This window comes from Tachypleus tridentatus, chromosome 6 (genome assembly GCF_004210375.1).
Source record: "Tachypleus tridentatus isolate NWPU-2018 chromosome 6, ASM421037v1, whole genome shotgun sequence".
Taxonomy (NCBI): Eukaryota; Metazoa; Arthropoda; class Merostomata; order Xiphosura; family Limulidae; genus Tachypleus; species Tachypleus tridentatus.
In genome coordinates this window covers 134,537,208-134,562,516 of record NC_134830.1, presented here as the reverse complement: position 1 = coordinate 134,562,516, position 25,309 = coordinate 134,537,208, and the positions used below count along the sequence as shown (strand labels likewise).

Genomic DNA, 25,309 nt, shown 5'->3' with positions numbered 1-25,309 from the left:
TCCATTTGCGGATACTTTGACTATAATTTTTAGCAATACGGCATTAGTGACTCTTTTTGCCTGCATTATTTTAGGAGAACAATGTAGAATATTTCAAGTATTCACAGTTATTGTAACTTTAACAGGTGTAGTACTTATATCTAGATCATCTTTCTTATTTGGAGGTACTTCAGCACAACGGGTTAGTTCATAATATCTCTTCCAGGGATATCTGATGGCGTTTTGCTCGTGTCTATCGATAGCATTGAGCACCATATTCTTGCGAAAGATACAAAAAACTTCAATTCTAGTAGTGATATACATCTCTTCTATAGCATCCATTACTTTCAGTTTAGTTTATCTCTTCATTTTCAGTAAATTTACTATTCATACATGTGGACAAAATGGCGTTCTCCTGATTCTTTGTGGACTCTATGGTATATGTTCATGGTTTCTCTACGTAACTTCACGGAAATTAGAAGAAGCTGGACCAGTTTCTATAGTGAGAACAGTTGATATCGTTTTGGTTTTAATATTTGAAGTGCCATTTCTTGGCCAATATCCGTCCTGGACTAGCATTGTGGGAACTTTCCTTGTTTGTTTCTGTGCTATATTAACGGCTCTAAAGAAATGAAAAGATAAGAATAAATTACGTTGTACTTCATTAAGTGAAAGAGAAACATTCATTGGTGATTTTTTTTTGAATTTCGCACAAAGCTACACGAGGGCTATCTGTGCTAGCCATCCCTAATTTAGCAGTGTAAGACTAGAAGGAAGGCAGCTAGTCATCATCACCCACCGCCAACTCGTGGACTACTCTTTTACCAACGAATAGTGGGATTGACCGTAACATTATAACGCCCCCACGGCTGAAAGGGCGATCATGTTTGGTGCGACTGGGAGTCGAACGCCTTAGCACACTTGGCCATGCCGGGCCTCATTGGTGAAGCCAATTCGTTTATTGTACGTTTACATCATGTAAGTCAAAGTGCAGACGAATTTTAATGAATCATATAGATGGGAAACATTATTCAAAAACTAGCCAATGTTAAAAGTGGATATTAGTTCCCTGCATCACAGGCCTACAAATTCTGTGTTTGTTCTTGTGATTCTCGTGTTCTTACCAATCGAATTACATAATTAGGCCTAGATGTAGGCTTCTTCAGTAGCTGAAATGTATTAGGTTGAGGAATAATTCGTGAGCGTTTTTAAATAATTTCATTCAAGCATTACATGCAAGACTATACAATACTTCAATGCATGAACACATTACACCCAAAACATTTATTATGATACTTTATTTCATGTAATACCTAGGTATATAGTATGCATTGTTTTAAATGAAATTGCAAGAAATTAAATGCGAAAAGCAGATGGTGTCGAAAACGCTCGATTTTGTCCACTTGACATTCCATTTAATGAGCTGAAAATGAAAGCAAAAATTAAGGACATGAAAATTAAACACACCATCTATTAGAGCAAAAAATTATCTACCAAATGACATGAAATATTTTGCGAAAGCGTTTCATTTATGAATATATTTTTTTAACTTGAAAAAACGCTCACGAATTATTTCTCAACCCAATACATCTTTAATATAGGCGTGCTTCTAAGCTTTTCGATCTAAGGCATCTATCTAAGCGATAGTTTGTATCAGTCAGTAGGCCTAAATACACATGCAAGTATCGTGGCAACAAGATTACTCTGTCACTGTATATTTACAGCTTTCAGGTTCACGTAATCAGAGATTACCAATTTGTAATTTGAACAGTCCACACAAATGGTTGCAAAAATCATCCCCCCCCCATCGGGTGTAAAAAATCTACGCTCCTGGAACCCGTGATCATCAGATTACGAGTCCAGCGTCCTAACCACTTGGCCTATCATTGAGTGCTTCTTTCTTACTTGTGGTGATGTTTTTGTGTTTATTGACATGATATCTAATAAGAGAAAAACGCTTTAGTTATTTTGCATTTAAAGTTGCGGCCAAAAAAGAATTTTAAAGCAAATATTTATTGGTTAGGCCGTGTATTTTTTTTCCTACCATTGTGCCCCAAGTTAAACAAAATACGCAGCCTGGATACCTAATGAATGAATATTTACTTTAAAAGTCTGATCAGTGTTATATGTGTAGCTCTCAGTAAGGCCTCCAAATTTAATTTCATTCATTTAAGTCGCACGCTATTTATGATCACACTTTCTTTTCTTTCCGCCTAAGGTGTTTTTATTAAATATGCATAAGTAATACATGCTATGTTTAGGTTTACCACCTCCCTCACGTTCACATGTATGTCACGCTGTATTATAAATTGTCAGTAAGGATAACTCTTCCTCAGAAACTATGTAACTAGCAACCAATGGAATTCGACAATTAATAGAGGTTTCTACTTCTTGAAAAAATGTATCAACAGTGTTTTATGTTCCTGATGTGATTACATCTTATAAAACAATCAAAAAATAAAATATTTTAAAGGAGTATAAAGAAACTAATTTTGTTTCAGAATCATAAGTTAATAGAAATATATGATTAACCACTGAATTTAGCAATGTGGTCTTCTTAGGTTCACTGGCTTTCTTTCAAGTAATCACAATAGGACCCACATGATAACTGGTAATTTGATAGTAGATGTTTTATTGAAATAAACCGAGACGGACCATCATGTGGAATCGTTTGTTTTGTTTTGAATATCGCGCAAAGCTACCCAAGGGCTATCTGTGCTATCCGTCCCTAATTTAGGACTGTAAGACTAGAGGAAAGGTAGCTAGTCACAACCACCCACCGCCAACTCTTGGGCTACTCTTTTCCCAACTAATAGTGGGATTGGCCGTCACATTATAATGCCCCTACGGCTGAAAGGGCGAGAATGTTTGGTGCGGTGGGGATTCGAACCCGCAACCCTCAGATTATGAGTCGAATGCCTTAACCCACCTGGCCATACCGGGCCAGTTTGTTACTGAGCTCAAAGTTACGTAATAGGCTATCTATGCTGTGACCATCACAGGTATCGAAACTCGATCGTTAATGCTATAAACCACCAAAATTACGGCTGAGCCACTGGGGAGAGCAATGTAAAATAAAGTTAAACATTCATTATATTATACAAGACACAATCAAAATAAAACATATATGAACGGAATACAGTATCTTCACTGTATCTTTAACAAATATGCATTTCTATCCAATGCCTTAAAGTTCTGTAACGTTATCTTCTAGTCTGAGTATGTATAGTATTGTAGAAAAAGTTCTATAATGCTATTCTTTTCAGAGCAGTGTGTTACCTATGTCACTATTAGTTGAACCAGTTGAGATGTATGGATGAAACCTTAAGGTATCACACACTCTGCCAGGGAGAGAGAATACTGTCAGCTTTACAGTCGTCTTACCATCAAGAAGGTGAACATTAGTTATTCAAAACTGTGAAAGAAATTTAGCCACTCTCTTACCTATCTTTTAATTCTAAAACGACAACTCTTGTCGGCACTAAATATCAAATTAAAAAAAAAAAAGATAAACCTTAAGAATTGTCCTCATTCAATAAAGGAGGTAGAAATTTCGAAGTATACTTGGAAAACGTAAAAACATACATGACGTAAAATTTCTGAGCGTGTTCACAATATATATTTTTCATTGTAAATGAGCATTTTATGTAATATTAAAATTAAATTGTTAAATTTGAAAATGCAAAATAATCATTAAATATGAGGACAGAGGGTGTGCAGCTTACCTACGTATGGTTCTTTTTATTTGCTGTCATTCTCATGCCTAAAACTTACATTAGACTAGGCTAGTGCATTGTTTTGATAATATTGTGGTTCGAATTTCAGTTTTATGTAGTATTTATTTATTTTTTGTTAATTATTACTTGGTTCATAGTTATGTATCTTTGACTTTGTCGTTTGTTTATGTAACTAAACATTGTACATGCCTGCTCAGATTCCATTAGGACTCCTCCAGTGGTGTAGTGAATAGTCCGAAGTCTTATAATGCTAAAATATAGGTTTCGATACTTGTGACACAGAGATAACAATGCGCTTAATTACAAACTCTATCTAATTAGGATTAAAAGAGTAATAATATTTTCTCTCTAATGAGTGACATTAGGTGGCGCTTTAAGCTTTTGTCCAATAAATCATATAATTACACATAACTGAAGAGCCAAATGGATTGTTTTGAATTTCATGCAAAACTACGCGACGGCTGCCTGCGCTAGCCGTCCCTAATTTAATAGTGTAAGGCTAGAGGAAAGACAGCTAGTCATACCCACCCACTACTCTTTTACCAAAGAATAGCGAAATTAGGTATCAGTGATAACGAGAAAACCCACTTGTAGAGAAAAATATATATGTAAAAATGGCTGGTTTGGGTTGAGAAAATTTGTGAACCTGACGATGACCGAAGAAGGTCGAAACGTTGTCCGCTCCTCTGCATAAAAATTTTATCAGCCCAAACCAGCCATTTTTACATATAATAGCAGAATTGACTGTCACATTATAACGCCATAACGACGGAAATGGCGAGCATGTTTAGTGGGACGGGAATTCGAACCTGTAACCCACAGATTGCGAGACCAACACCCCTACTACTTGGGCAACCCCACTTTTAATATGTCTCTCATATCTTTGGATTTTGTTATATGTTTTAGACTTGACGTTAGTTTACTGACAATTAAAACTCTGTATTTGAATTCAAGTAAATATAATAAATCATGTTATTGTCCACTAACATTGTAAACTGTAGCTCAAAGTAGATTATTCCAATCTGTTACTCGCGAGTCTGTAAAAACTCGTTAAAGGAATGCAGTGCTTCATTTCATAACGAAGGTCTTCATTAGAATCACATAAAAAAGTATGTGTACTTGATCTACGACAGTTTCTAAATAAACATTTTATTCATAAAGTTATTTGTTTAAAAAGTTTTATTTCATTTCCCTTGTCCAAGGATTAATTATAAATACATGTACAGTTATTGTAATGCCACCTATACAAGAAAACCATAACTATATTTTTATGTTGGTAGGTAACTGTGATCTTGAACTTTTAATCAAAGAAAGTGTATCAGTAAAGAACATCTCCCCTACTTTAATTATAACACAGTCTTCTCCTACACCTACTTACAGCACTGTTATAAACTTTATTACGTGCCAGTTTATTTACACAGTTAAATTAATTAATGATTAGAATTAATATTTTGGTTGAGGTTATAAAACAATTTTTCATTGTGGCTAATGACAATACTGACAATGAAGTTTTAATTGAATTTTGAGACCCAAGTTGGTAGAGTTGTAACATATAATAATTACTATTGTTTTGTTTTTATGAAATAAAACAATTAGTGAAATATTTGAAGATATAAAACCAATATTTGACCTCTATAATTGTAGGTATAAAATTAAGTTTTAACAAAAAGTAGATATCGGCAATGATATGTTAGAGTTAACAAAACGTGTACAAACGATAATTGTGTAGTGATTAAGCTGTAAAAATATATATTCGACATTCATTAATTGTTTAAATATGTGTAGAATCAATTTAAAATAGAATAATCTATATAAAAACATTAGTTAAACATAACTCCTTTAACCATGTTTCGATGTGTTGGGGCATGTACTCGTAAAACGGACGCCATTATATAAGAGAAAGAGATTTAGAACTAACCATGGTAAAATATAAAAACAAATTTTTGGAATAGAAAAATGCTCAAAATAATAGACACAACCATTCATGCTTCCTCGTTAAAAAATATATATTTTTTTTGTAACACGCTGTTGTTAACCACATGAAAACCGTGACCGAAAACTGTGGCAAACGACAAATCCTTGTTCTATAGTATTTAGTTTTTGTGTGCTGGTGTAAGTCGTAATCACTAAATAATATGGAAGGCTGATTATGATAGTGGAGGTATGGGTAGGTGCAAATAGGTGAGTTCCCGGGATTGATGGCTTTTCCTGAGTGAGAGATAAAATGTGGTAAAAATGTCTCCTTCAGAAACGTATGTTTACTACCGTGCCAGCAAGACAAAAGAAATATTAGGCATTTCGTATAAACTTTTCATGTCTTGTGATTTTTCATTAACATTTTCTTATACAGCCTGTTCCTTCATTTAGGAAAATATATTATGAATCATTCCTTCAACTATTGTACATTATATACCTATCTCAAATATTGTGTAATATCTAAACTGTAATAAATATTGCAAAACTGTATTTGACATATTTATGTACGTAGTTCAATTCTGAGAACCCCAGCATGGTCAGGTTGTTAAGACTCTCGACTCGTAATCGAAGATGGTCACCCAGTGGCTCAGCGGTATGTCTGCGGACATACAAGGCTAAAAACCGGGTTTCAATGCCCGTAGTGGACAGAGCACAGATAGCCATTGTGTAGCTTTGTGCGTAATTAACAACAATAATCTAAAAAGACATATTTTCAAATAGAATGAAGACATTTCAATTGTTTTCTGGACCACGTGTCTATAGCAAAACTTCAACGAAACGGATTAAACAAATAATTTAATTCTTTTTATGCTGTTAAAGATGGTGGGCAAAAATAACACATTCATATATCACACTTGCAGTTGTGCATATATGTATAACACTAGACACATATTGAATATTCCTTGCCAAAGTCTCTAAAAATTAAATCGTGACTCTAATTTAAAAAAAAACGAAATTTTTGAAAGGCTTTATTGCCAATCATTTTAAACTTTTACATTTCTGAGTTTTCACTTTGTAACGTTCTTAGTTTTATCAGGTTTATAAAGTAAAAAGACCAACGTTTTTAATAAGTAAACGTTCCTCACTTTCGTGCGAAAACTAACTTTCTTTGTGGTTATACAAGTGATATTTGCATATTTTCTACCTTAACAAACAGTTAATGTTTATAACTTAAACATGTTCAAATTCCCCTTGCAACAAAGATAGTCGGCCTTTCAAGTGTAGAGGTTTTATAATATGACGGTCAATCCCATTATTTATTGGTAAAAGAGTAGCTCAAGCGTTGACAGTGGATGGTGATGACTAGCTGCCTTCCCTCCAGTCTTACACTGCTCAATTAGGGACATAGGTCTCTTGTAGCTTTGCGCGAAATTAAAACAAACAAACAAACAAACAGTCATTTCGAAATAGTTTTAGAAACAAACAGATGAAATAGCGAATATTGTCTTAATGCTCCATTAAAAGGACCGTATTTAAAGACATTAAATAACCCTCCAAATGATGGTTGTAAAATTGATGGTAGTTATGTAGTTCAGTCCTGAGGGCCCCACTACAAAATTTACCTTATTGATATTGTCTTATTCAACAGGTTATAGTGACGCACCGAAAGAAAATGTTCATGATATCAGAAGCAGATTATAGAACAATAAAGAGACCTCAGCTGAACTTGGTGATTAGTTGTACAGGGTTGGGTTTTTGAATTTCGAGAAAGCTACACGAAGGCTAAATGTCCTAGCCGTCTCTAATTTAGCAGTGTAAGACTAGAGGGAAAGCTGCTAGTTCTCACCACCCGCCGTCAACTCTTGGACTACTTTTTTACCAATCAATAGTGGGATTTATCGTCACTTTACAATGCCCTAACGGTTGAAAGGGCGAGCATATTTGGTGTGACGGGTATTAGAACCTGTGACCCTCAGTTTACGAGTCAAGTGCCTTAATCCACTGGTCATGCTGGGCTGTATTTGTAAAGGACTGACTTCCTATTTTACCCAGATGATTCACATAAAATGATGGATTCATTAATACGTGAATAATTTATATGTACTATAATAGAGAGAATGACAAAATTTGGCTATAGACGATACTATAAGAATAAATCTAAGAGCCCAATAAGATCGAAGATGCAATAAAGAGCTATGTTGAGTGTGTTGATCAACAATTGTTCGACAGCTACAACTGTTTGATATGATGTGGTAATTATGGGTGATAGGTTTCTTCTAGAAGCGGAAAAGAATGGACTGGTACAAACAGCAAGTTGACATATAGTTGGAGATTACCTGTACTGTAAGAACTTTGTCTTCTTCTTATGATTGGGGAGTGGGTGGGGGGTGGGAATGAATTACAATAAGAAAGAGTGTATATTGGATGTATATGTGGCGACACTGATGTGAAGTCTTCAACAACTTTCACAATCCATAGTGCATTGCATAACAATTCATATATTAGAGGTTGAACTTCCAATGACAACAAGGATGACAGTTATTGTGCTAACAAGAACAGAATTATTTATTACAATATTTTTATAAACAAAGTTTCATCACGTGACTGAACCACAGTTAAACTGGTCACTTTAGCGTGTTCTGAGGAATTAATGGTTTCAAAAAGACTGGTGGATCTGAAAAATAGAGATGTCGTAATTATGGTCGTGAATACAAAAGAAAACAACAACAAAAAACATAAGTTTTTACTCAAGTGTGATTTTGAATCTTCGTAAAATGAAAACTTGCCACCTCAGTTACAAGATTTGCATGACTAGAGCTGTGGAAGTTTTACAATTGATCAGTATCTTAGATTCCACAATATGCTCATGGAATGTAAAAATACTTTCTAGTAAAAATAAAATATGTAACAGCAGATGCAATCTCAATATGCTAGTTAGTCAGATGTCGTTCACTTGTGAAACAAACTTAAGCTTTTATAGAGATAGTGTTCAAAATAAACAAGAGTAATAGTACTAAGTAATAGTTCATGGGCAAGTTCTCGAACTTGCAACAATATTCGAAAACACGCTAGAGTTTTCGTAAAAGAAATATTGTTCATTCTTACTCACTAGACTCTTCTACAAACTTAGAGAACAGGCAGGACTTGCGCAATATACATCCAACAATATACTTTATGTGCATGAAAACAAAGGTAGGTATAGAACTAAATGTATAATAATAAATCTGTTACAGCCAAATATCATAGGTAGTAAGAAACAAAAGTGAAGAAACTTCTCACTTTGTCACAGGTTGTGGACAGTCTCTCACAACTGCTATTTTAATATAATTAATAGAGATCCCATTCCTACTAACAAGCTATTTGTACTTTCAAATATTAGTAGCTAGTAGGGTCCATTAATTTGAAGCTAATAGTCTTGTCTACATCACTTCTCAGCAGGATTGAGCAGTTCATTCAAAAGTGGCCCAGATGAAGGCACTACTGATATAAGCTGTGAAATAAAAACCGTTAGAGGACTAAAATATCCTTGCCCATCCATTGGGTATCAGTATGTGGCATCACAGCCGCAAGATATGTAGGTGGGTGGTTGAACCTTGGCTTGGTTCGCACTTAACATAATTTATTTCATTCTCAGTTTGCAACTGAATCGAGTGTCCAATGGGACTTAAGGCCAAACTATCCAGACTCAAGTTCGAGTATTGTGCAGCCTATTGTTGTGACCACCCATTCCGAGGATAGACACTTACAAGAGACAATTTAACATATGTTCAGAATGTTTGGAGTCTTGAAAACTGCCTCTGATAACTTCTGCAAGGGAAGATACAAAATGTGAAGCAGTAACAATATTCACCCCACAGCGCACATATTGTCACTGGTATCCGCTTATTTAGATTTAGAAAGGTAAGTGAAATACATCAACCCATATTCTCTCCTATTCATCTTCACTGTACATCATTATTACTATGCTTAGATTTAATTGTATATTATTTTGTGTGTGTATATATAATTTACATCTGAAATTGAATAGGGGAACATGATCTAAATCGGGCAGGCAGACAGTTTGTTTGTTTGTTGAATTTTGCGCAAAGCTTTCCGAGTTGCACTAGCCAACCTTAGTTTTGAGGTGAAAGACTAGAGGGAAAACGGTCCATATCGCCCACCGAAAACTCTTTGGATACTCTCTTACCAATGAGAAGTGGGACTTGTTGATACATTATAATTTCCTCACGGTTGAAAGAGTGAGCATATTCGATGACAGGATGCTAATCTGCACATGAAAGTTGCAAGTCGAATACACTAGTCATCATGCTGGGGCTAAGTTTGGGCATCTTGACAGACCGATTTGTAGCCAATGCTAAATGATGTAGTTACTGCATTTTCATGAAGAGAGTTGATATTACGAAAACGCAACTTTCTGACAGGTTTATAGGAAGGACACTAGCGTAAGATATGTTACTGCTTAAAAATAAAAAATACAATTATATGCTTTTTATTTTTTAGCACATTAATTATTCGATGTGATGTCGATAGATGACACTAGGGTATTTTCAACATCTGATTCGAAATAAACTTTAACGATAATAAGCTTGTATGTCGATTAAATTAGCAAAGAGTCTGAATTTTATTTAAATTTGCTTTTCGAGTATTTTTATCCGTTATTAAACCGTGACAGTGTGAATAAAATATACGTTACGTCAAGCAGTTAGTGTTCAATCTGATGGATAGTGTCCCCAAAATACGAAAGAAGCTACGAGCAAAAATAGATGGTAATGAATCTTGTAGAGCGTTAGATTTCTAATGATCTAATAGTTTGGTGTAAAAAGTGTTTGTTTCAGTATTAAAGTTAGCCTTTATTGTAAATTAGTAACCAAGTAAATGTAACACTAAGAGATTAGAAGTTAGAAGAAGGTCGAAATGTTGTTCTGTATTTTATTTCAATTAAAGTGCTGATACTCATACCAGTTATCTTGTAGTATATATATATATATATATATAATTATTTTCGTTTGTACTATTGTAGGACTACCAAGAGATCAGAACATATTTTTTTACTTATAATTTACATGTTAGCAGCAGTAGTACTGTTAACATGTTAATAATATTAAAACGCTATTGTATTACTAATACAATATGTTTTGATACTAATAGTAATATTGTTAATCACATTATGATATAACGATGACATAAATTTCGTGCAGTTTATTTAGATCATCTATCACCTTAGCAGTGGACAAGATATCATGAGATTTATAAAGATTTATAAATTACAAAAGTAAATTTTGTTTTGTATGAAACTGGAAAGAAGGAATGGTAGATTATAAGATGTCATTTCTACATAAACACACATGTGGAATGTTCATTTGTCCTTTTAAGGTTTTAATGCTTTTGTCTTCATACTAAATGACAGTGTTTGAGTTAATGAGATGTAGTTGATTTGTTAAAATCAACAAAATAGTTCCAGCAAGGGTACAGATGATAAAAGTTTAATACAAAAGCATTATAAGAATGTTTCTAATTTAAAAAAATGAGAAAGGGCCATTTAATCCACTTGTGGAGACTTAAGGCACAAGAATTATTTTATATAAGATACAAAATGTCATGACTGCTCTAGTGACAAGTGATTTTATGAGTAAATTATTGAGAAATAAGTTCTGTTACAGGTGCAACATGAGAATGCATTTCTCATTATTTAAAAATGAGGGGAACTTGTGCCTTTAATCCCCCATGTAAATTACACATAAGTTACAAACAACAAGTAGAAACATCTCTTCTTATAATTAGCACTAAGCTTTGAAATACATAGCTAATTTCCTCCAACTCCTATACAGTTCCTGCCACAACTGAATGCATTATACTAGACAGACCAATCAACATGTCAGAATAGAAAAAGAAGAGGAAATTCTCAATAGCTGCAACATTTTAAATTTTCTTTGGTAGAATTTGAGTAAATTATGAGACTTTTTCTTGTTATTTTTAAGTATATTTTTGTGTGCATGCAGTACCAAGCATAGAGTACATGTATACCTGATTCAGTTTTATTACTTATCAGGACCTCTTCCAGCCTATCCTCAAATTGAAATCCTTTTAGACAAGATTGAAGTAAATTAATCTATGAGATTGTGGTTGTGATCAAATACATTAACTGAAACTGTTTGATCTTCTGTGTCAAAAACTATAATTAGATCTCAAATCGATCAAGAGGTGATGGAGTTATGAGCTAAAAGTCTATACTTGAATAAAAATTTAAGCCTTTCTGTGAGCAACTATGCTGCAGTTAATAACAGTTAATTAACACTGACTTAACTGGACTGATGTCTGAGTTTTCCATATTTTAAGCTTTTGCTTCTGTACTCTTACTGCCTGCAAATACTTTTATGAACATATCATCCAGATGGATTTCATATCTCTAAAAATCTTAAACTTTAATTAGCTATGGACAAAAGGGACCATTTTGTACTTCAAGGTTGTCCATCCCTGTACACCCACTGTTTGATAACATAAAAATTTAAAGCCATCCTTTACTTTTCAGGAAAGCACTGATGCCTCTTTAACTCTTGTAATATACTTGCCTACACTACTTATGTTAAGTCATTTTATAAGTCAGTTATCCTATTTCTTTTGTCATCTCTTCTTACAGACATTTTTCTCTCTTCCTTTTGGTATGTAGACATAAATATTCAAAAGTGTTTGCTCTTGATGATGTCTTTTGCACATTATATCACAGAATATTTGTTCTACTCTTCCTGAATCAGCCTTTTCTACCCAAAACACTGGTTGAGTTTAAGGTCAAATATACTTTCATTCCCACTTCCCTCTCTTCCATTTCTCACTTTTATCATTATTCCTGTCTGGATTGTTTTTTATATCCTGTGTGGGTTCTCTGTTGTTACATGGTTTGCACAGCTCCCTTCTGTTGTTGTTCTTCCTATTCATTCATTAGAATCCTTCCCCTTCCTATGATATTTCTCCTGTTACCTTTACAGGTTGGATTTGCCAACTTGTTTGCCTGGCTTATTCCTTTCTGCATCCTAATGATTATTAGTCTCCTCCGATCATATCTATCACCTTCCCACGTCCCTAGTTGCTTGATTCCATTGTACATTCCCCTCAAGGAGACCTCTGAGAGAAGATTCTGTACTTTCAGTTTATCTCCTCTATGATCTAAACTCTCACCCACATGTTTACTGTGCATGATAACCTGTAAAGGGGAGGAGAGGATCCTGATGGTTGAGAGGTCATACTCCAACACACCACTTTGGCCTTGATTTTCTGTAGATAGGCAGGGATGGGGTGATCCCCCAGGGTGAGTTGGCTGGTCCATTTGGGCTAGGGCCAACCACGTACCAGTGTTGGACATTCTCAACCAGTGTTGTGGACATTGTACATGATACTAGAGTTCAGATATAGTGTTCATGAAACCCTGGCATTGTAGTGCATTCCCTCATAGGGCTCCATGATGGATGGAGTCAGTAGGCACTGAAATGTAGTGTCTTTATTATGGATACCGCCATTTATGAGAAACTAAAAATGAAAGAAACTAAAAAAACAACAAATTATCAGAAAACTCCCATCCACGGATGACTCTGCTGTACAGTCAACATTGCAGTCAGATTCTGTACCTCGATATCTAATTGTCCATTTCTTATCCAAGAAATCTTTAGGGCATATGTCTTTTTATTCAAAAAGGGATGACTAGAGGGGCTTGTTGGCTCCCCTAAGTCAGTAAAGAAGTTGTGTTCTGGAGACATTTTGGTGGAAACATCTTCACCACAACGTCCCAAACACCTCTTGAAATTGAAGGTCATTGGGGATATATCTATTGAGGCTAGTCCCTGTGCAACTTTGAATTCTTTCAGAGGAGTAATAATTAAGGGGGATTTAAAGAATATTCCTGAGTTGGAGAGCCTTGCTGGTTTCTCTAGCCAAGGTGTTTCTGTTGTGCACTGAATCTCCACTTGCAAAAATAGAATTATGATGCCTAATAACATTCTAATATTGATGTTTACATTGCTGCACCATCCTGTAACAGTTAAAGCAGATTATCTGAACTGTAAGGTACAACCATAAATTCCCAGTCCTCTCAGATGTTTCCAGTGTCAACGGTTTGGTCACTCAAAACCATTGTGCCATGGTTCTTTAATGTGATCATTGTAGTGGCAAAGACCATGATGCTTACGAGTACAAACTAACACTACTCTGTGTTAAGTGTAGTGTTCCACACCATTCTTACTCTATTTCATGCCCCAAATGGGTGGATGAGAAAGAGGTTCAAAGCTTGAAGACTATAAATAATATCTCCTACCCAGAGGCTCAGAAATTATTGTCACAAACTTCATCTCTGACATATACTGCTGTGTTCCATTCCACTGCCATAGTGGAAGTACAAATAGATCTCTCCACACCTCCAGCAGAGTTATTTGCAAAACATCTGAAGAATCTGTTGTCTCTCATGATTAAAAGAGTTGATGAATCTACATTACTTTGATTTTTTTGTCTGCCATTCCTTCCTGTGAGTGCATGGTTCCACTTTTTTGGCTTCAGGATTAGATGTTTCTTTGGGTCCATTCTCTTTTGCAACCATGAGAAGTAAAACAACCATTCCTTCACACCCTCAGTCACTGGAATCTTTCTCCATGGACAGAGACCTGCCAACTTGACCCAGGGCAGGATCCATAGAGGTCAATAGACCTTTGTCCAATAAAGAAAATAATGTGGTCAAAAATAGAATGGCTCCCCACCACATTTTCCTCCACAAGTATTACAATGGTCATTCTGATCCAGTGGAACTGGAGAGTTTTGATTCAAATATAGATGACATTAAGGATTTGATTGATTCTTACTATACTGTGTCTCTCTCCTTACAGGAAACATTTCTGAACCCCTTGATGAGGATTTTTGTAAATGGTGAGGGGACCTCTCAGGGAAGGTTCTGTTCTTTCAGTTTAGCTCCTCTGGGATCTAAACATCCACCTACATGTTTGTCGTGCGTGGTGATCCATGAAGGGGAGGAGAGGATCCTGGTGGTTGAGGGGTCCAACCTTAACATCTCTTTGTAGCCTTGAATTCCTGTAGACAGACAGCCTTGGAGTGGCCCCCCTTGGGTCAGTCGTCTGGTCCACTTGGACTAGGGTCAATGAAGTACCAGTGTTGGATGTTCTCAACAGGTGTTGTGGACATTATATCTGATGCTGGTGTTTGGGTATCATGCTCGTGAAACCCTGGCATTGTTGCAGTATCCTTGTTTGGCATTGCAGGCATAGGATTCCATGATGGGTGGGGTCAGTGGGCACCAAAAATACTTTTTTTTTTATTATGAATCCTCTCCCCTCGGTGTGGATTCCTGTACGTGGTGAGAGGACTTCCCAGAGAAGGTTCTGTTCTTTCAGTTTACCTCCTCTGGGATCTAAACATCCACCCACATGTTTGCTGTGCGTGGCGACTCGTGAAGGGGAGGAGAGGATCCTGGTGGTTGAGGGGTCCAACCCTAACACACCACTTTGGCCTTGAATTTCTGTAGATGGGCAGCCTTTGGGTGGCCCCCCTTGGGTCAATTGGCTGGTCCACTTGGGCTAGAGTCAACCAAGTATCAGTGTTGGAAGTTCTCAATAGGTGTTTGGGTATAGTGGTCACAAAACCCTGGCCTTGCTGCAATGTCCTTGCATGACATTGTAGTGTGTCCCCTCGTAAGGCTCCATGGTGGGTGGGGTCAGTGGGTACCGAAATTTTCCTTTTTTCTTATGGATCCTCCAACAACAAATTTAAATAAAATAGTGATAAAACAGTCAATAGGTAAATGACCATGTCTTGAAGACTCTGAGCAGCAATCTTCTATATCTGTTACACCTGTACCCCATTTTTGTATATTACATTCTTTTTCAGAAAAACCTTCAGGGCAGATGTCCCCCTTTTTTATTCAGAAGGGACTAGAGGGACTTGCTGGCTCTCCAAAGTCAGTAAAGAAGTTTTGATCTGGAGACATATTGGCTGAAACATCCACATCCAACACAGTAAACTCCTCTTGAATTCAAAGGCAATTGGGGATGAACCTATTGAGGCTACCCCTCATGCTACCTTGAATTCATCATGAGGAGTTATTGTTGAGAGGGATTTGAAGAACATCCCCAGTCAGAGATTCTTGCTGGTCTCTCCACTCAAGGAGTTTCTGCAGTGAGGCGCATCTCCACTTGCAGACATGTGCTTGTTGTGGTGGCAAGGACCACAATGCCTATGAGTGTCACACCTACCTACATTGTGTCAACTGCAATGGTTCCCACCCTTCCTACTTTCATTCTTGCCCAAAATGGTTGGAGGAAAAAGAGGTGCAGCGTTTGAAAATGACCCATAACATTAGTTGTCCTGAGGCTCAGAAATTGCTGTCTGCCACTCCATCTCGGACATATACTGCTGCACTTCGTTCCACAACTACAGAGGGAGTGCAGACAGATCTCTCTGTGCCTCCAAGAGAATCATTTTCAAAACAGATGAAAAGCCTTTTGACCTCCATGGTTAAAAAGGTTGAATTGATTTCTACACCCATCTCTGTTCCTCCCATACAGTTCAACAAATCTCAAGATCCACATCCTTTGGTTTCAAATACAGGCATTTCTTCTGATACATCTTTTTCTCCAACCCCACGATGCAAAACAATCATTTGTTCATGTCCTCAGTCACTGGAATCCCCTTCCAACAACAAAGACCTGCTCAATCGATCCAGGGCAGGATACATGGAGGTTGATAGACCTCCTCCGAATAAGGACGGTAAGGAAAAAAGACGTTGTCATAAACAGAAGAGTTCTCCAGCCACTTTGCCTACCCATCATTAAAAAAGACCACCTTGATACAATGGAACTGTCGAGGTTTACGTTCTAATTTGGATGATATCAAAACACTGATTGCTTCCAACCATCCTGTATGTCTTTCTTTACAAGAAACATTTCTCAAACCTGCTGATACAGTCACCATTTGGCAGTCTTCTCTGTACAGAAATGACAGGCTGTGTGATGGTTGAGTACATGGAGGGGTGGCACTGTTGGTTGATCAGCATGTGCCCACCCTGTCTTTGTCACTCAACACACCCTTGGAGGCTGTAGCCATCCATGTTTCCTTGGGCCATACCATCACTGTTTGTTCTCTGTACCTGTCCCTGGAGAGACATGATCAATCAGATTTTTATGCTCTCATTGAACAGTTGCCGTCTCCATTTCTAATCCTGGGGGACTTTAATGTACATCATCCCCTCTGGGGAAGTGCTGTTATTGATAGGAGGGGTCACTCTGTAGAGCGTATGCTCTCTGATCACAATCTTTCTCTTTTCAATACTGGTTCTTCCACTTATTTTCATGCATTTAGTCAGTCCTTTACCACTATTGATCTCTCGGTTTGCTCCCCTTTATTATTTTCCCATTTTTCATAGAGGGTTGACAATAATCCACTAGGCAGTAATCATTTTCCTATATTTTTGAGAGAGACTGGCCGTGGTCAATGCCACCCTACCCGTGTGCAGATACTCCCAATTGGAAGTACTATCTTTTATTTACTGAACATCTTTCGAACAACCTTTCTATTCCAATTTATACGGAATGTGGAAGTTGTTCTAACTAGACCACGCGTTGGTCACAGTTTTTTAACTCATTGTTTTCTTTTACCTGGAACTGATGCACCAGTGTGTAGTTTGTGTAACACTCAAATCATTATCAGCCACATTTTACTTTCCTGCCATCATTACAACTCTCAAGGATGGCACTATTTTAAACATGTTCTGCCTCAAGGTTTGTCTGTAACATTGGACAGTGTTATTGGTGATGGTGACACTGTCCACCTTGATAAAGTTTTTAGTTTTTTAATGGTCATTAATCTTTTTAACCTCATTTAAGTGTTTGATATTTATTCATTACACCTTTTTAATTGTGGTTCCCTTTTCAGAGTCTCAATCTCTCTAGTTCAATTTGACATTGTAAAATGGCCAGAAGATTAAATAACTCGACACCAGGACTGGAAAGGCCAACTTCAGGTGACTAACGCTGCTGTTTGAACTATCCATTAGTCATCCTAGGGAGTTGTTATTGCACTTTTGCTGCATGTCTATTAAACATTTATTACTTTACCTTTTGGTACTGGTCATAATGACACATAACCCGGAACCAGGACTGGAAAGACCAACTTCAGGTGACTGACGGTGGTTCTTGTACTTACCTGTTAGTCTTCCTGGCAGGTTATGATCATTACCATTCTGCTACAGGAAGTCCTTTACAACTTTGTAGACTGGATGTCAACATTGGTTTTATGCCATTTTCTCTTTTAATTGCTGTTTTGTTTATAACTTTGTTTCCTTTTATGAATTTTACTACATTTACTTTATTTTACCTTTTTACAGGACATTTGGCTAATTTTTATTACAATTTTGCTATATGTCTTTTAACTCTTTTCTTATTTTACCATTTGATAATGGCTGTTATGACAACATAACCAGGACTGGAAAGGCCGACTTCAGGTGACTGACAGTGGTTCTTGTACTTACCTGTTAGTCTTCCTGGCAGGTTATGATAATTACCATTATACTATAGAAAGTCCTTTACAACTTCTCTTACTCTGCTTTCTCTCTTAACATTGTAGACTAGGTGTCAACATTGATTTTATACTTTTTCTGTTTTTCAATGATGTTTTGTTTTACCTTCATTCCCTTTTATGTATTTTACTACATTTAATTTATTTTTACATTTTTACTGGACGTTTGGCGCAGATAGCCTAGCTGCTTTGTGCCATGAAACACTAAATCAATCAATTATGAATTTTACAAATAAAAACTTAAATAAAATAGTGAAAAACAGTCCATAGGTAAACGACCACATCTTGAAGATTCTGAGCAGCAATCTTCAACATCTGTAATGCCTGTTGTACCTCATTTTCTTGTACATTCTCTTTCAGATAAATTTTTAGGGAAAATGTCTCCCTTTTTCATTCAGAAGGGACTAGACGGATTTGCTGGCTCTCCATAATCAGTAAAGAAGCTTCGATCTGGTGATATATTAGTGGAGACATCCACATATCAACACAGTGAATTTCTCTTGCATTCAAAGGTGATTGGGGATATACTTATTGAGGTTACACCCCATGCGACTTTGAATTCATCAGAGATTCTTGCTGGTTTCTCCACTCAAGGAGTTTCTGCAGTGAGGCATATCTCCACTTGCAAAGATGGAATTACGATGCTGTCCAACGTCCTCATTTCTGACATTTAGATCACCACGTTCACCTATCACCATTAAGGCAGGTTATCTTAGTTGCAGGGTATGGCCATACATTCCAAACCCCCTCAGACATTTTCAATGTTAACAGTTTGGTTACATGAAGACGTCATGTCGTGGTTCCTTGATGTGTGCTTGTTCTGATGGCAAGGACCATGATGTCTATGAGTGTGAAACAGACCCTCATTGCACCATTTGGAATGACTATCACACATCTTACTTTTGTTCTTGCCCTAAATGGTTGGAAGAAAAAGAGGTGCAGCATTTGAAGATAATTCAAAACATTACTTACCCTGAGGCTCAAAATTTACTGTCCACCACTTCATCTTGGACATATGCTACTGCACTTTGTTCCATTACTACAGTAGCAGTGCAGGTGATCTCTCTGTGCCTCCTGAGGAATCATTCTCAAATCTAATGAAAATTATTTCGACCTCCATGGTTAAAGTTGGTGAATCACCTTCAACACCCATCTCTGCCCCTAACATAAGTTCCAGCAAATTCCAATATCCACTTCCTTTGGTTCAGGGTACAGGCATTTCCTTGGATACATCTTCTCCCACACCAAGACACAAAATGATCATTCATTCATTTCCTACGTTACTGGAATCCTCTTCCAACAGTAAAGACCTGCCAAATTGACCCAGGAGAGGATCCATGGAGGTTGATAGACCTCTCTCGAATGAAGACAGTAAAGAAAAAAAGACGTGGTCATAAACAGAAGGATTCTTTACCCAACTTGCCTACACATAAATAAAAATGGTCACCTTGATACAATGGAACTGTTAGGGTTTATGTTCTAATCTGGATGACATCAAAACACTGATTGCTTCCTTCCATCCTGTATGTCTTTCCTTACAGGAAACATTTCTGAAATCTGCTGATACAGTCACCTTTCAGCAGTTTTATTTGTACAGAAATTGCAGGCTGTGTGATAGATGAGTGTATGGAAGGTTGGCACTATTGGTTGATCAGCATGTGCCCACCCTGTCTGTCACTTGACACACCCTTGGAGGCAGTAGCCATCCATGTTACCTTGGGTCATACCATCACTGTCTGTTGTTTCTATCTGTCTCCTGGAGAGACCAATGATCAATCAGACCTTGATGTTCTCATTGAACAGTTGCCATCTCCCTTTTTAATCCTAGGAGACTTTAATGGCATTAATTGCCTCTGAGCTTATACTCAGTCTCATGATCCATCTTTGCACCTACACCATTTGCAACTGTCTTTACTATATGCTTCAAAACTTTGTTCCTTACAAAACCATCCCACCTGGGATTGTGTTTTCCTTCCTTGGTGGGCCATACATTTTCAGAACAGATGATCTGCCATTGCTCCTTTTGGTGTTCATTTCCTGGTGCACTTGGATGAATTGGGTCTGTTTTTGGATAACATTGCTGTATCCACTGGTCAGCCCATCCCACCATGGCTTCTTACAGTCCCCAAATATGATTTATCTTTAAGTCATCTGAGAAAAGCAGGCACTTCCGATTGGGAATACTGTCGGTTATTTGCTGAACATCTTTTGAACCATCCTTCCATTCCTCTTTATACAGATGGTTCGAAATCAGGTGACTGTGTGGGCTCTGCCATAATTTATTGTGGTTTGGTGGTTCCACACAGAATTTCCTCTACAGTTTCTGTAGGACTCTCAATGATGGCACTATTTTAAACATGTTTTGTCCCAAGGTTTATCCATAATGTTAGACTGTTATTGGTGATGGTGACACTGTCTACCTTTGAAATGTTTTAGTTTATAAAGGCCATTAATTTTTTTTAATGCTATTTAAGTTTTTTAATTTATATATTAGACATTTTATAATGTGATTCCCTTTCAAGAATCAAAGTCCATCTAGTTTGATTTTAAATTAGAAAATTGCAGTAACATCAAATAACTTGAAACCAGGACTGGAAAGGCCAACTTCAGGTGACTGACGATGGTTTTTGAACTTGTGGTAGTTTTCCTGGTGAGTTATGATAATTACAATTATGCTACAGAAAGTTCTTTTCAACTTGTATTACTGTAGTTTTTCTCTTACTGCTGTAGACTGGATGAAAACATTGGTTTTAATGCTATTTATGTTCTTTTAAACTTTGTTTTACCTAAACTTCCTTTTATGAATTTTACTAAATTTACTTTAATTTTAACTTTTTTACTGAATGTTTGGTGCAGATAGCCAAGCTGCTTTGTGCCAGAAAACACCAAACCAACCAACCAACTGTATAGTTTATAGTTCCTCACAGTATGTACACAGATCAGTTATTATGAGAAGAGAAAATTTGTAAATGTAAACAATTTGAACAACCATTTTTTGAAGTAACAGAACTATTTAGTTTCTTAGCCAAGTTGTTAAAAAAAATTGGAACAAAGTGATGGAAGGATATGGTAAACTGTTAAGCTTACAATTTCAAAATTTGAGTATTTATTAAAATATGCATAGTTTTAGTTTTTATGTTATATGAGGGACTTTTTAATGTTGATAATTTTCGCATCACATTGGTTTTGAAACATGCATTTCTGATTTTTAGTATCATCAGTAGCCAAATAAATTGGTTCAATGTCTCCTCCTACAAAGTGTGCTTTATTGTGATGTTTAGTGAGTGTGACATATTTTATTTTTCTAGTGTATGCCTTAGCTGTGAGCTGATTGACAGTTTAGTGCCTCATATGTATCTATTCTTGTTGCACTGTAATTCCCAAATATCTAAACTTCTGAGAACATTGGTTAGGTTCCTTTAACGATTACTAATTCATGTTTCAATATGCCTATGCAACAACTCTCAAGTGTTCAAACCCATGTAATTTCAAATAGATTTTCATTGTAACATATTGTAAAGTGCAGTTTTGTTGTTGTTGAGTTTTGATTTGAATGCTGTGTGTGTTGCTCTTCCTTGTACTATACTAAAAGAATTAGGTTACCACACATTTATTCTTCCAGATGCTCGAAATGACCAGAAATGGAATATCTTGGGTATAAAACGAGCTACACTTGCTGAAGAAGAAATACAAGAGGAAGACATATCCTTGACTAAGGTATGAACATGTATGTAGAGAAGCTAATGAAAAACTAAGAACTGTGCATACAGTTATCTTCAATAAATAAATTACTTGCTGTCAGATAGTTTCAATGACCTTTAAACTGCTTTATACTCCACATTTGTATGTCTTTGTACAAGATGTGTACAAATGGTTACTCTAATATCTAACCTCCATTAGCTCTTCACTGGCCTTGGTACTCCAACTTATTCCTACATACTAACATGCAAATAATTGAGCAGAAACTCTCGACCAGTGGGAGTGTGACACCACCCTTAATTTAACTAACACTCTCTCTAATCTTGGAGCTGTTAACCACTTCTAGATAGGCAGTCTTATTGAATAGGCATATTTTCTCTCTTGGTTTGATACACTTATCCACAATTTTTTACTTTATTAATTTTTTACTTTAATTAAATTGTTCTTTGCCATTTTCATTCTATTGTAAGTTATTTTATTTATATTCACTCCTCTTTTAATTTTGTCAGTTATGCACTTGAAATTTTATGTAGTTATAACTACAACTGGTGTAACAGAATTATCACATACAGGAATCCACAATGAGGGGCCCAGTGGATATAGTTGGTAAATTGAAAGAGCAGAACATTCTATGGTATCTAAAGATCCACTTGTGTGTTTTCTGTGCATGGCAACCCATGAAGAGGAGGAGAGGATTCTGATGGTTGAGGGATCCAATCCTAATAAACCACTTTGGCCTTGAATTCCTGTAGATGGGCATCCTTGGGGTGGCCCCCAGGGTCAATAAACTGGTCCACTTCGGTTGGGGTCAACCAATTGGATGTTCTCAACTGGTGTTGTGGACATTGTATCTGATACTGGTGTTTGGGTATAGTGCTTATGAAACCCTGGCATTGCTGCAGTGTCCTTGTTTGGTATTGTAGTGTGTCCCCTTGTAGGTCTCTATGGTGGGTGCACCAAAACATTCTCTCTGTTATGTATCCTCCCAATCAAATTTAAAAAAAAAAAGATGAAAAACATACCAATGGTAAATGATCACATTTTGAAGATTTTGAACAGCAATCTTCTTCAATACCTGTACCTCATTTTCTGATATTATATTCTTCATCAAAAAAATCTTTAGGAAAAATGTCTCTCTTTTTATTCTAGAGGGACTTGCTGGCTTTCCTAAGTCAGTCTAAATGCTTCATTCTGGTAACATATTGGTGTAAATATCCATTTCTAAACACAGTGAACTCTTCTTGCATTCAAAGGCAATTAGTGAATACCTATTGAGGTTGCATGTCATGCTACTTTGAATTTGTGACAAGGAGTTATTATTGAGATAGATTTGAAGAACATCCCCGATTTGGAGATTCTCGCTGGTTTCTCCACCCAAGGAGTTTCTGCAATGAGGCATATCTTCACTTGCAATGATGCAATTATGATGCCAACCAATGTCCTAATTTTGATGTTTACATCACCACATCCACCTGCTATCATCAAGGCAGGTTATCTTAATTGCAAAATACAGCCATATATTCTGAACCCTCTCATATGTTTCCAGTGTCAGCAGTTCAGTCACTCAAAGACATCATGTTGTGGTTCCTGGATGTGCTCTTTCTGGTGGCAAGGACTATGATGCCTGTAAGTGTGAAATAGAACCTCATTGGATTAACTATAGTGGCTTACTCCCATCTTACTTTCATTTGTGCCTAAGATGGGTGGAAGAAAAAGAGGTAGAGTGTTTGAAAATGATCCACAACATTTCTTACACCAAGGCTTGAAAGGTACTGTCTGCTACTTCACGTCAGACATGTGCTACTGTGCTTTGTTTTACTGTTACAGTGGGTATACAGATGGATCTCTCCACGCCTTTGAAAGAATTGTTCTCAAATCATGCGAAAATTCTTTTGACTCCCATGGTTAAGAAATTTGATGAATCAGCATCAACACCCATCTCTGACCCTACCATTCATTCCAGCAGACCCGTAGATCCACTTTCTTTGGTTCTAGGTATGGGCATTTCCTTGGTTCCTCATTTATTCAGTTGCTGAATAAATGCTATTACCTTAATTTTGTTTTTGTAATTACTTTTTATTTTTTCCTAGTTTAAGGAAATTTGGTTCCTCATTTATTATTCAGTTGCTGAATAATTTTTCCAACAATAGAGACCTGGCCAATCAACCCAACAGAAGGGCTCTCTGTGTAAAAATGGCCACTTTGATACACTGAAACTGTCAAAGTTTACATTCTAATCTGGATGACATCAAAGTACTAATTGATTCTTACCATCCTGTGTCTTTCCTCACAGGAAATGTTTCTGTAACTTGCTGATACAGTCACCCTTTGGCTATTTTATTTGTACAGAAATGACTGGTTGTGTGATGGCATGGAGGGGTGCCACTGCTGGTTGATCAGGATGTGCCTACCCTGTCTTTGCCACTCAATACACCCTTGGAGGCCATTGCCATCCATGTTACCTTAGGTCATACCATCACTGTTTGTTCCCTCTACCTGTCTCCTGGAGAGACCTATGATCAGTCAGACCTTGATGCTCTCATTGAACAGTTGCCATCTTCCTTTTTAATCCTAGGGGACTTTAATGGCATTAATTGCCTCTGTAAAGGTGCTGATATTGATGGGAGTGGTCGTTCTATAGAGAGTATGCTCTCAGATCACAACATTTCTCTCTCCAGTATTGGTTTTTACACTTATTTTCATGCACCTCGTCAGTCTTTTACTGCTAATGATCTCTCAGTCTTTTCCCATTCACTATTCTCCCAATGTTCATGAAGGGTTGATAGTAATCCACAAGGCAGTGATCATTTTCCTGTCATTTTGAGAGAGTGGCTGTGGTCATTGCCACCTGACCTTCTTGCCCCAGTGGAAGCTGGATCATACAAACTGGCCCTCTTTCCCTACTCTTGCAGAACTTTATCCTGCCATTATCTGTAAGCCATCGATAGATGACTGTGTGGCAGCAGTAACTGACTATATTTTACAAGCAGCTTCTCCATGTATTCCTAAAACATCAACAGGTTTTCTAAGAAATCCTCATCTGTGGTGGAATCCTGCTAGCCACATGGCATGGAAGGTTCAAAAATGGGCTTGGGACACTTTTCGTAGGTATCCCACACTCTTGCACCACACTGCTTTACAGCAAGCCCGTGCACATGCTTGGTAGGTAAGACATCAAAGCTAGAAGGAACCTTGGATTAAGTTCACAACTAGCATATCTTCTATCACCATTTCCAAAGTCATATAGGACAAAATTTGAAAGGTTAGTGGGCAATATAATTCTGTCCCCCTCTTGATCTTCCTCTCTGATGGCCAGAAAGTAGCTGATATCCAGAGCATTACCGATAGGTGAAAGCTTTTGCTGGGTATCTAGCACTTCTGCTTCTTCCTCCATCTTCTTAGCCATCAAGACT

General features: G+C 36.9%; 1 protein-coding gene across 1 annotated transcript in view; it reads left to right on the top strand.

Annotated features, from left to right (window-relative positions):
- Nucleotides 1-10,171: 10,171 nt before the first annotated feature.
- The window catches only part of LOC143253727 (uncharacterized), a 46,938-nt gene continuing 31,800 nt past the window's right edge, over nucleotides 10,172-25,309 (top strand). The window contains exons 1-2 of the mRNA XM_076508029.1: nucleotides 10,172-10,399; nucleotides 21,820-21,914. Of these exons, the coding sequence (XP_076364144.1) occupies nucleotides 10,351-10,399; nucleotides 21,820-21,914 (144 nt within the window). The 5' untranslated portion in view covers nucleotides 10,172-10,350. The remainder of the gene's footprint in view (nucleotides 10,400-21,819; nucleotides 21,915-25,309) is intronic.